Below are 12,693 nucleotides of genomic sequence, written 5' to 3' on the forward strand. Positions count from 1 at the left end.
GGACGAGGTTCCTTGCCCGGTACCTCAACTAAAATCAAAGGGGAGGTATAATCACTCTCACCTGCCTCAATAACACCGAGCTGTAGCATTTTCTTTACCTCAGCCTCCATAATATCGCTCTGGCGGGGTGACACCCGATACGCCTTGGATCGTACTGGCTCTGTGGAGGTAAGTTCTATATCATGAGTAAGTACAGAAGTCCTACCAGGCCTCTCAGAGAACAGACCTTGAAACTCTTGTAATAGCTGGTGTAGTTCGGTTTTCTGCTCAGGCGACAGCGGTGCTTTACTGATAAGGTCACTAATGACTTGACCGGTGTCTTCCCTGTTCGTCACTGAGCCTAGTCCTGGAAGCTCGACCGGAAGCTCTTCAGGAACGTTTACCATCATGCACCCCACTGCTTCCCTTTTTCTATAAGGTTTGAGCAGATTACAGTGGTAAACTTGCTGTGCTTTCCGCTTTCCTGGCAGACTTACCACGTAGTTAACGTCCGACAGTTTCTGAACAGTTCGTGCTGGGCCCTCCCACTGCACGTCTAGTTTGTTGTTTAGCGATGTGCGCAATATCATGACCTCATCGCCAACCTCAAAACGACGGGCCCTGGCTGTCCGATCATAATAAACCTTGGCCCTCTGCTGGGCCTTTGTCATTGCTTCACCTGACAACTCCTGTGCCCTTCTTAAGCGTCCGAGGAGCTTAAGCACGTACTCCACCACGACTGGGTCGTCGCCCCTACCTTCCCATGATTCTCGAAGCATGCGAAGCGGAGATCGAAGCGAGCGACCGTACACCAGTTCAGCTGGCGAAAACCCCGTAGCCGCATGCGGCGCGGTCCTTAAAGCAAACATCACCCCAGGCAGACACAGCTCCCAGTCAGTTTGATGTTCAAAACACAAGGCTCTCAACACGCGTTTCATGACGGAGTGGAGCTTCTCAACGGAATTCGACTGTGGGTGGTACACTGAGCTGTGTAGCAGCTTTACCCCACACCTTTCGAGAAAAGTTGTCGTCAAAGCGCTAGTAAACACTGTGCCCTGATCTGATTGAATTTCTGCAGGAAAACCAACTCGCGCAAATATGGACAGTAGTGCATTAACTATCTCAACTGAGCTGAGTTCTTTAAGCGGCACTGCTTCAGGGAACTTTGTCGCTGGGCAGATCACAGTCAAAATGTGTCTGTACCCCGTGGCTGTTACCGGCAGAGGTCCCACAGTATCAATAACGAGCCGTCTAAAAGGCTCCGTTATGATAGGTACCAATTTCAACGGCGCCCTTGATTTGTCCCCTGGTTTGCCCACCCGCTGACAAGTGTCACATGTCCTCACGAAATGGTCTGCGTCCCGAAAACACCCTGGCCAATAGTACTCTTGCAAGAGACGGTCCTTAGTTTTCTTAACTCCTAGGTGTCCGGACCACGAACCCCCGTGTGACAAGCGCAACAGATCCTGACGATAGCATTGAGGCACGACCAGCTGATCGAACTCCACTCCTCTGCGGTCTAGATACTTCCGGTACAGGACTCCACCTCTTTCCACAAAACGCGCAGTTTTCCTGGCGATACCTTCGTTGACATTGCAGCGAATGTTTTCTAGGCTGCCATCCTTCTTTTGCTCGGCTATCAAAGCCGACCGGCTGACTTTTAGCAACCTATCAAGTCCGTCTGACGTAGGCGCGATGAGCAAATCAGTAGATAGCTCTTCTAACTTTCCCGAATCGGGATTTTCCTCTCCAGTATCTGGCGCCTTCAACGCTACAGACTCAATTTTATTCTGTTCGGGCGTGCTCTGAATATCAGCTTGCTGCGCCTCTGACCCTTTTTCATTGTTCGCCAACGTCGGCCCCGCAACTACCGCCTTTGCAGCGAGCTCCCGAACCTTCGATCTGGTTAAGGCCTGAACACTAGCTTCACCAAACAAAAGCCCCTTCTCGCGCAGGAGGTGATCGGACCTGTTTGAAAATAGGTACGGGTACTGGGGTGGCAGCATAGATGACACTGCCGCCTCCGTCTCAAGCGCTCCGAAAGGTCCTTCAATAAGCACTTTTGCTACCGGCAGACACACGCTATGAGCTTCCACGGCTTGCTTGATCCACGCGCACTCGCCCGTGAACATATGGGGTTCTACGTAAGATGGGTGAACTACATCCATCGTAGCTGCGGAATCGCGCAGCACTCGGCACTCTTTCCCGTTCACGAGGAGGTCTCGCATGTAAGGCTCGAGAAGCTTCATGTTCTCGTCAGTGCTGCCTAGTGAAAAAAACACAACTTTTGGTGTTGTTTCCGGACACTGCGCCGAAAAGTGACCCGGCTTCTGGCACGTATAACAAACGCCCGCTCGCCTCATCTCGAACCGCTTTCTGCGTTCGGCTTCGGCTGCCGTCTCTTTACGTTTGGTCGGATTGCTTTCACTCGCATCCTCACTACGCGTGTCCCCCTTAAATCTCATGGGCGTGAACTTCGGCCTCTCAAACTTCGAGCCAAATTCACCCTTTTGACCGTCCTTAGCTCCGCGAGCTCGACGCGTCACAAACTCCTCGGCTAGCTCAGCGGCTCTAGCCACCGTACTCACGTCTGGCCTATCCAAGACCCAGTATCGCACGTTCTCCGGTAACCGACTATAAAACTGTTCTAGCCCGAAACACTGCAGAACTTTATCGTGGTCACCAAACGCTTTCTCTTCTTTGAGCCACTCCTGCATGTTCGACATAAGCCTATACGCAAACTCTGTATATGACTCACTTCTGCCTTTCTCATTTTCCCGAAACTTCCGACGGAACGCTTCCGCAGACAGCCGGTACTTTTTTAGCAGACTTGATTTTACTTTGTCGAAATCCTCTGCTTCCTCTCTATCCAAGCGAGCGACTACGTCGGCCGCCTCGCCGGGTAACAAAGTGAGCAAGCGCTGTGGCCATGTTTCCCGAGAGAACCCCTGCTTCTCGCACGTTCGCTCAAAGTTAACCAGGAACAAACCAATGTCCTCTCCAAGCTTAAACGGCCGCATCAGGTCAGTCATTTTGAACAATACTCGTTCTCCTGCACCGTGTGCCTGACTTCCATTACGAGCGCGTTCCATTTCTACCTCAAGACGCTTCATTTCCAAAGCGTGTTGACGCTCTTCTTTTTCTTTCTCTGCTTTACGTTCACGCTCTTCTTTCTCTTTCTGTTCTTTAAGTTCGCGCTCATATTTCTCTTTTTGCTCTTTAAGTTCGCGCTCATGTTTCTCTTTTTGCTCTTTAAGTTCGCGCTCCTGTCTTTTTGACCTCTCCTCAATAGTCTCAAGGCATTCCGACAGCTCGTCATCCTCAGCCTCTAACTCAAGAATAGCCTTTAGCAGTTCAGGTTTTCTGAGTTTGTCCGAGACATCCAGACCCAACTCTCTTGCAAGCTCCAACAATTTCGGTTTGCGCAACGACTTCAAATCCATGGCTGCTCTGAATGCTGCTTTTTCTACTGCTTACTATTGTCTTGCCGCAAACTAACCCGGCAGCAACGACAACCACAATTACCAGCTCTGTTTCTGACACTAACAAAAGCCTGGCAAAGCTCAGTAGAAGAAAGTCCCGCACTCACCAAACCTCGCAGGCAGGAATTCCGCGCAGTCGTTCCGCTGCAGGCAACCAGTCGTCACACAGGGCTCGTTGCACTGCTCCCGGATCGTCGTTGAGCTGCTCAGCATACTGTCAACTGCATCTCTTTGCTGCTGGCCTCCGTTGTCGTGATCTCGCCGCTGGCAGACCGTTGTTTGAAGTCGTAGGCGATCTCACCGCTGGCAACCAGATGTTTGGATCGCGACACTGGAGCGATCCGTTGGGAACTCGGCGCTGACGCCCGTGGTTGTACCTGGGTCGCAAGCCCCAAGGGTAGCGTTGGCCTGGCGGCCTGGGGTACAACTGCAAGCATCCGAAGGTCCCGGCAAAGCATGAGTCGACAGGTAACAACGAAACAACTTGTTTATTTTAACATCGCAAAGAGTTGGCGGTCAGGTTTGACCGAAGTAGAGAGACGGGAGAGCACTTCACTCAACGGAAGAAATCGGAGCCCTCCTCTGGCGTCCGGGGGCAGCTGTTTTTATACTCTCGCAGTTGAGGGCAAGAAGGAACCCCTAAAAAGACGAGCACGTGAATGTACAATGGGCTAATGGTGACGCACACTGTCGTAGCGATGCCGTAGCACCATGTCGTGGCGCTGCGCAAGATCTCGTAGCAACTGGTCGTGGCGCTGCGCAGCACACTGTCGTGGCGCTGCGCAGCACACTGTCGTGGCGCTGCCGGTCGGACACAATGACTGTAACGAGAAGATGGTCCCTGCTTTGGCTTCGCCTGTTTCGGGCACAATGACTGGAACGAGATCCCTGCTTTGGCATCGCCTGTTTCGGGCCCAATAACTGGAATGAGATCCCTGCTTTGGCATCGCCTGTTTCGGGCACAATGACTGGAACGAAATCCCTAGGCGGTCGCATCGCCGCAGACGCGCCTGGAAACACCTGGCGATGAGTGTTGTGGTGACGACGATCGGGCCAAAATGTCCGCCGCCCCGCCGCCGTCGCGCCGGCAAAACCACGTGTCGCAGGCGAAACGCAACAGCACCTATGTAGCTGTTCCCGGCATGTGCTATTCATGCTCTCCGCGAAGTGCGTCTGCTGGGGTGGGACAATGCACAAACACCGGTGCAGGTATACCTATAGAATACTTTGCGGCAGTGGCTGTGGCGTCATATGCTGCTGAGCACGGGATCACGGTCTCGACTTCCAGCCACGCCGGCCGTATACCGGTGGGGGTTGAACGCGAAAAACGCTTGCGCCCTCCACTATATATGCGGCGTGCCTCGTAATACTACTGTGTAGTTTTCGGTACTTTAAATCCCACAATTCTTTTTATTTTCACACCGAGGCTGCTGCATAGCCGCTCTGGAGCGGTGGCGTGCTCGGCATCAAAAACTTAAAATTCTCAAATTTTTGTTTTTAAACTTAGTTACCAATGACTATAAAAATAAAAATTGGCCTGCGTTTACCTCTTTTGAACAAACAACATAATTTCGCATTTTTTCTTTCTTTTTTAGTCTTTTAATTCGTCATTGTTACTCATGGGGTGTTTCAACGGCCCCAAGCTAGCTAACAGCTACAGACGTATATCACGGGTGCAGTGGCGGAAGCTGACTGTTTTGCTGCAACGCAGCTCAATTGAGCGGGTGCTGTCACTACGCGATAACACGAGCTAGTGTGTAAGGAGTTTACTGCAGGCGTTATACGATTGTATAACGACGTGCGATTGTGCGTGATGTACACTAAGAGCATGTAAATTGTAAATATGTTACGGGATGCAATGAACTTCCCAATTTTAGCAGTCAGCAAAGATATTTTTAGTACTTTCGAAGGATGTGAGAGATTGCTTATACGGCTTAGATGTTTGTGATGTTACAGTTACTCAGAATGTCGGTGCTACATAAAGACCGCTAGCCCAGGGCAATAGTTTCTTGAACGTGCACGCAATGCCTTTATTCACGCCGCATATTCCACGCACCGTGAACATAATTTGCGCATTCCAAAAATGTATCACAAGAAAGCCGTAATAGCAACCAGTAGCGAAAAATACGCGCGCGCTGGTGAGATAAATATTAATGACAGGTGGTGAGGTTAGCCGAACAAATGGCTTGGAATGCTACTACGCGTTTAATATATAACAGGAGATCAAAGGACGAGAGAGGGGAAAACAAATGTACTCGCATCCATTCTCGCAAAAACTCTGGAAGGGGCAGCAGTGAGCGTCATGAAATGACCGAAGTGGAAGCTTTAAAAGGCACCGTCAATAACCAAAATTTTATACATTTTTGGTGCAGTCAAAATGGCAGAGATAGATAACATACTGTTTGTTGACGGCGCTCTACTCGGCACCGGCTTGCTCGACTCGGCTCCGCCGTTTCATCACGCCGGTGCCGAGTCGGGTGAACAGTGAATTTGCTTACGCGACATTGCAGCATGTGCTTCTGAAAACTTTTTCCACCGTTCACTATAGGCCGTGCGTTACCGCGCTGCTGTTGGCAGGCTTTTAAAGTTAGAGCGCTGCATGGTTGGCTATATAGACAACTTGCGCTGAAGTTTTTCGGGGCGAAGGCACCGCTAGAACAAGCAGTCTAAGAAACCGTGAAATGGAAATGGGAGGGACGCGATAGACATTCGTGGGGAGGAGGGGAGGGGAGGGCGTGACATCTGCGATTGCTTGATCACGAGACGAGTGTCCAAGATCTGAAAATGCCCATGTGTGCGTGCTCCTTAGGACTCTGAATACCTTGCGATTGAAGAGCGAACGTTCGCGAGCTTCAGCTCGGCAAAGCTTCGTGCGCTTAACCGTTCAACACTAAGACTATAGCGTGGATAAAACATGGATCGTTGTCGTTTTTTAGAGTGCCAATTCGTGAGGCGAGCGTCGGCGTTCCCGGCGTACAGCGAAAGATGAGAGCGAAACCGGCGCACAGCCAACGCCACCTAAACGCAGCAGGTGATGAAAATAGCGGCGAGAGAGAAGAGGCGGGAGGAGGAAAGCGGAGAGGAGGGTGCAGAGGAACGGTGAGGCGGAAAGCAGAGGAGGGTATGGAAAGCGTGAGACGAAAAACGTAGCGCGCGTCGTCTGCGGAGGTTTGCCGGCGGCGGCTTCTGTGAATCGCGCCCACGCTTCACCCACGGGCTGGGCCCACGTGCTGGCTCTCGCGATCTCCATATTAGCGAGACTTTGGCGCCACACTTTACTCCGTTTGCAATTTGCCGCACGAGACCGGTTGTCCACGCCAGCCAATATATCGCGAAATGAAAACGAGCTGCACTCAAGTTAGGGAGTATCGTAATTGTCGGTGACTTCTTTAAGGCCGTCTTTAATGCGTCCCTAAATACCGGTGACCGAGACACTGTGGTGATGAATGAAAGCGTTGTATAGCGCCCTCTGGCTGTTGCAAGTGTATATACCTATAGTAACCAACCTTTTTCTACAAAATAACCGGAAATAGAATATTGAACGAATAAGCAAGCAGTGAACACTCCAAGCAACACATTTAGTCTACATCATCCGTAATTCACTGACTTTCTGTTGAAAGAGTAGTAAACAGAAACTTACCGCATTCTGTTCGATGGCGGTTGCTTCATAACTTGATGCACGCTCATGTACTATCTCACGTCTGATCTCTGATGATCTCAAAACTTGTACCAGACTTCGTCGAAAGTACTATGTTCTTGAGTGATCTCACTTTTCATGCATGTCACATTTTTCACTTGACGCTGCTTTCTATATTTGTTACACATACACGTTGAAGACATGGAAATTTGTTCAACGTATTCAAGAGTTCCGTATATAGCACCCGCTCTTGAGGACGGGCCGGCTACGGCGTGACGCAGAGTACTCGTCTTGTTGAGTAGGGATTTATCCGTTCCAGTGGAGTGGCGTCACAGTGGTATGCGCTTTCGATGACCGAGCAGGCCCATATGCGTGATGTCATTTCTGTAAATACGCGGAGTACCTTCTGCAGTGACTAAGGCAGCTGGCTCCCGTGAGCATCTCCTGATCCATGTTGTATCTTTATATTTTCTAAGGCGCCAAAAAGTACACACATAGGAGGTTCTCGCACCACAAATTGTTTGTTCAGTAGTGCAGAATGTCGGCGCTAGCACAGTACTCGGTCAAGTCTCTTCACCAAGCTGCTGTCATATTGCCGCGGACACGTCCGTGAGTTGTGTTCAGACCGCTGTTGTTGCGGGCGTCAAGCTGTTCAGGTGGCGCGGCTCAAACGACCCGTGTGTGCGCGTCGCCATCTACCGCAGGAAGCAATTGTATGCTGATCGATCATCATACCTTGCTGGTGAAGCAGTGCACTGACACGGACACAGAGAAGACGCACAAGACGACACTCGCTGCTTCTCTGTGTGTGTCTTCTCTGTGACCGTGTCAGTGCGCTGCTTCACCAGCAAGGTATGATGATCGATCACCAACTAGCCCAACTTTCCACATTACTGTATGCTGATTAGCGCTGGCCCTCGCCAGTCAGGGGTTCAGTCCCGGTAAGTGCGTCAGCAGTAGACTGCTTCGATTACATTCGAAAGCGCGATGGCCTTCGCAAGGCGTCTCTCGCTAAAGGAGTGATAATCGCTTCTCGGCATTTTGTCAAAGATCAAGGTATATGCACTGCCCACATGATCGCAGTCGGACCGTGACGTTTTATAAAATTTCGCTTCGTTACATCCAAGAAAAAAAGAAAGCTGGACGACAAGATCAGAAACGCCGGTGCAAGAGAAAGACGAAGTTGCCGCAATATTTATTCACAAACAGCAGCGAAGACCGTTTCAACGAGTCTTCACCGCTATGTATACGAGTCGACAATCGATACCACGACCCTTCAATTGTAAAATGACGCATCGTGAACTATCTTTTTGGCGTTCGACTTACGAAACGGGGGTGCTATTCTGGAGACCGTCAAATCCCGCCACAACGTCGGATCCGCCATCATAAGAGAGTTTTAGAATAGGGGCCCCAAACGTTTTGGGGCCCCAAAGAAATAGCGTCAAAGCCACTGCGCATGCGCAAGACGCAAACTCCGTTTGGGTTTTGCGTTGGGAACGCTATTTCACCGATTTAACGGGAGCCCAAATAGCGGCCCCAAAAGCTTTGCGTCGGCAAACATGGCGGCACCCATCGAAGCGACGGCTCTAACCTAGCACAAAACGGTTCGATTCGCGGTAACGCGTGAAGTTCGCAAGCTAGGAGAAGTGAGTGCGGTTATCGCTTTCTCTCAACTAGCGTGTGTTTTTAAGATTGACTCATTAGACGCCGCTGATTTTGAATTCGATTGTGGATTTTATGGCTCGCAGGCCTAACACGGCTAAGCTTGGCTGGTGAAGGCTAGTAAAGTTGGTTTGCTCAAAACTAAGCGCAACTAATTGTTTGCTGCTTACAGAGAATAACCTCTAAATTGTACTTAAACGCGAATACACGCAAGTAAAAATTATTACTCCTATAATAAAATGGTATATTTTATTTAATTATTTCTAATAGTTTTTCTTTGACGCCGTAGTGGCGCCGTCAGCGCAAGACGCTATCCGCAAACGTCAAACCCTATTCTAAAACTCTTCACTCCTACGTGCCCCAACGCTAACACCCGCAAAGCTCTTTGGGGCCCCAAAATATTGGGGCCCCTATTCTAAAACTCCCTATTAACATTTCTGATTGGCCCACAGGGCTGCTGCGGCGCCTCCGATTGGCTCGAAACGCCGCCATTACAGAATTTGACAGCGTGGCGAAATCTGGCGATCTCCAAGTTAGCACCCCGGTACGATGCGCTCACGGGGAGCAGCGACCCGGTGTGAGCAGCGAGCACTGATGGCCAGGCACTACTGCAAAAGGGTCGTGCACGGCGTCGGCCGGCCCGTCGCTGATGCAGCACGGGAGCAGCGTTCCGGCGGGACCCAGCGGCTGCTGCTGCTGTTGCTGCTGCTGCTGCTTTCGCCACTTGGCCCGCCGGTTCTTGAACCACACCTGCAACGGGCGGGCTCGTCAACGGGTCCGACCAAGAAGCGCCGATCGAACTGTCACCTCCACTCGCTCCTCCCGCAGGTGCACGCGCAGGGCTAGCTGCTCCCGCAGCGCCACGTCGGGGTAGTGGGTGCGCGCGAACGCCGCCTCCAGATGCGCTAGCTGCTGCTCGCTGAAGATGGTCCGGTGGCGGCGCTGGCGCGGCGGCGGCTGCTGCTGCTGCTGCGCGCCTGCCACTCGACCCGGCCGCTGCTCCTCTTGCCGCCGCCGCTCCGCCTCCGGCACTGCAAAGAGGGCCCCGCCGCTTTTCATATGAAAATGGCGCGCGGCGCGTGCAGACGGCAGCTGCGGAAATCGAATCTCCTCCGGTCGGGGGCAAACGCGGCGGGGATTCAGGGCGCCGCGCCGCCGCCCTTTAGCCGACTAAATCCGCGCGCCGGATAATCCGCGCAGGAGAAGCCCGCGCCGCGCCACCAGTTTTGGAAAGCCGCAAAGCGCTCGCGCTAAATCTGCTTACAAAATCTTGCGCGGATTCTCTCCTCCGCCCCCCGGGGGCCCCACGCGGGGCTTAGAGCTATGCGCCACTTAGCCTTTTTGCGAACCGCGTTATAGTGGAATCCGCGCCATTTCTCTCTGCGGCCGCGCGAACGGGGGGCTTCTCAGGTGGACGAAACTATTGCGTGCTCCGCCGAGGTTTTGCGCGCGTTCCGCTGGGCGCGAACCGCGAAAACGCTCCTCGTTCTTTTACCTGCCGTCTGCAGCCATCCAATGAAAACGCCTCTATAGCGACGTTTCCATCTTGCAACACACGTATGGACAGCGGAATGATGTTATTTTCACTTTGAAATGAGCCGTAAGCGCGCATAAATGTGCCAATCATCGCCTGTACAACAAGGGAGGAATGTTGGCTGGCAATATAGCAGCCGTGCTGAAACAAAATTCGGAAATTACGACGGGGCTTCTCGGATCTCCACTGTTCGGTCCGATTTTAAGAACGCAGTCACAAGTGCCTCGAACAAGTATATACCCGCTCCTTGTGCTCCAGCAATGAAGCGTATTGCACACTCGCAGCGAACGTTGACTTCCACGTTTCGTTCGACGACGACGAGAGCGTTTTTCGCGTTGGCGCCGGTTTTCTGGCCCTATAGCCAGAAAGAAAGCCACACAATATGCGCCCCGTGTTCGACGATGCAATGCAATACAATGCCGATAATGCAGCGAGTCTTTTCGCAAGTAGAGTGAAACGACAGTGCATCTTTATCGCAATTTCGACGACGCACATCTCGAAAATGTCATCCACAGAATTTTTTTTTTCAGGTGGATATGGGGGTCTTGTAGTCTCACCGGCTGCATATCTAAATTTCACTGTATGTGCTGTCAGTATAAAAGCTGCAAGCAGGGATAAGGTGCCCCAGAGAGGCGGGCCTACGTTTCGACGAGGGGACGAGCTCTTCGCCTTTGACAAAGATGGGTCCACTTTAGACGAAGATAGGTAGGTCCACCTACCGAAACGTCGACCATCCTTTCCGACGAACCTTATCCCTGTTTGCAATTTTTGTACCATGGTGCGATACTCCATCTGACGGCCTTCCTCTTGATTTTGGATTTTTATGTGCCTAATGTAATTCGTTGGAAACGTAATTGGTGAAATTTTGTTAACTAGTCGATTATGCATTTCGATTTCTCGTCCAAGTAATGTTCTCTTCGAGTAGACGAGATCAAGGACTATAATCACGAATTGTGTCACAGGTGATGTTTAATAATTACTAGAAGTCTTCGCAGAAACACCTGGTATATGGTCATGCCATTGTTGCCGTCTGAAGGGGCGCGGCCGATCCCCCAATATTTCCTCCTCACAGTGTGCATAAGACTCAACTTCGGGTTCTTTTTTCCTCACGTCGGAAGCCTGCCTGTAGGCATAATAAGTAGATTGCTACCTGTATATATACAAACAGATTCGTATCGTGCACGTATAGGAAACAGTATAATGAAGGCATAGTGTTTGCATTTCAACTATATACCGTTTGTTAACGGTCTAGCTGCATGAACTTAAAGATTGCATGACATTAACATCCTGGCATGCGCGGCGCATTATCGTCGCACGAGATTACAATATGCATAAAATTAAGATAAGGATCATTGTACCCAACACGTTAATTTGCATAGCATTTAATTATATAGTGATATCACTTCACGTGGATTCCAACAAGCGCATCTCGTATATGCTTAGTTGTGTTCCTACTAATATTTACTAGGTTATCAGCTATCCCCGTTTCCTCTCTACTCCGCTCCGCTGCCTTCCTGTCACTTTGTTTAGAAACAGCCTACGTCATACGATTCCTTCGGCTCTGAACTCAATTACCACGGGAGCAGCGTTCTCCCACAGTGGACTGCGCAACTTTGTTTTCTTGATTGTTTGCTTTTTCGTCAAATAAATGTGTTCGCCCACTATCAGAGGGCATGACCACGAAGCCAACGGTTATTCAGTGGTCAAAGGGCGTGTGTATATGTGTTTGTGCTAGGGGGGGGGGGGGAACGTGAGGCGTAGTTGAAGCAGAATGCGATAGTTTAAGGTCAGAATGAAAGAAACGGAATATTTGAAATAACATATATTTCAAATACGTTAAGACGCTGAATGCCTGGTCCAGCTTGTTTTAAAGGTCCGCAGCAGGTGCCAACCAAGAGCGATTGACCGAGGCTTGTAAAAAAAAAAAATGTGTGTCCCGCCTCAGCTGAGAACGAGGCAACAAAACAGTCCCCGCGCTCAATTAAGAAATTATTTAGCTATTAGGTTGGACATTATGATAAAGGAAATATGCCCTGTATAAAAATATTTATAAATTCTGCAAATATTTCGAATTTACAAATACTTAAGTGACGTGTGTTTGACAGAAAGGTGTAATTTTCAGGATAACGTATACAGGTTTTCAAAAGCTATAGGGCAAGCGCTCTGAAAGAATTATCTGGAGTTATCATTGTTTTGAGCACAACTTTCTTGTTATTGATACATCAATAAACTTCCCTTTGTAGAATAGTCTTTAGCTGCTTTGATGCCACTGTTACGAATGATTACCTGTGTAATTTTGATACGTTCCTTTAGCAGTCTCATGAACTTCTCTTTATTGTATAGTTGCTGTGTAGTGCGTTGAGCTGTTTTTGGATTTTAATCTTCATGGACATCTTATT

At 50.2% G+C, this 12,693-nt stretch overlaps 1 protein-coding gene across 1 annotated transcript; it reads right to left on the reverse strand.

The window, feature by feature from the left end:
• Positions 1-9,499: 9,499 nt before the first annotated feature.
• On the reverse strand, positions 9,500-9,819 carry LOC142588903 (uncharacterized). Its single transcript, XM_075700714.1, has one exon. The coding sequence runs from the start codon at positions 9,817-9,819 to the stop codon at positions 9,529-9,531; it is 291 nt and encodes a 96-aa protein (XP_075556829.1). The 3' UTR covers positions 9,500-9,528.
• Between the last annotated feature and the right edge of the window lie 2,874 nt (positions 9,820-12,693).

The sequence above is a fragment of the Dermacentor variabilis genome, chromosome 7 (assembly GCF_050947875.1).
Source record: "Dermacentor variabilis isolate Ectoservices chromosome 7, ASM5094787v1, whole genome shotgun sequence".
Lineage (NCBI taxonomy): Eukaryota > Metazoa > Arthropoda > Arachnida > Ixodida > Ixodidae > Dermacentor > Dermacentor variabilis.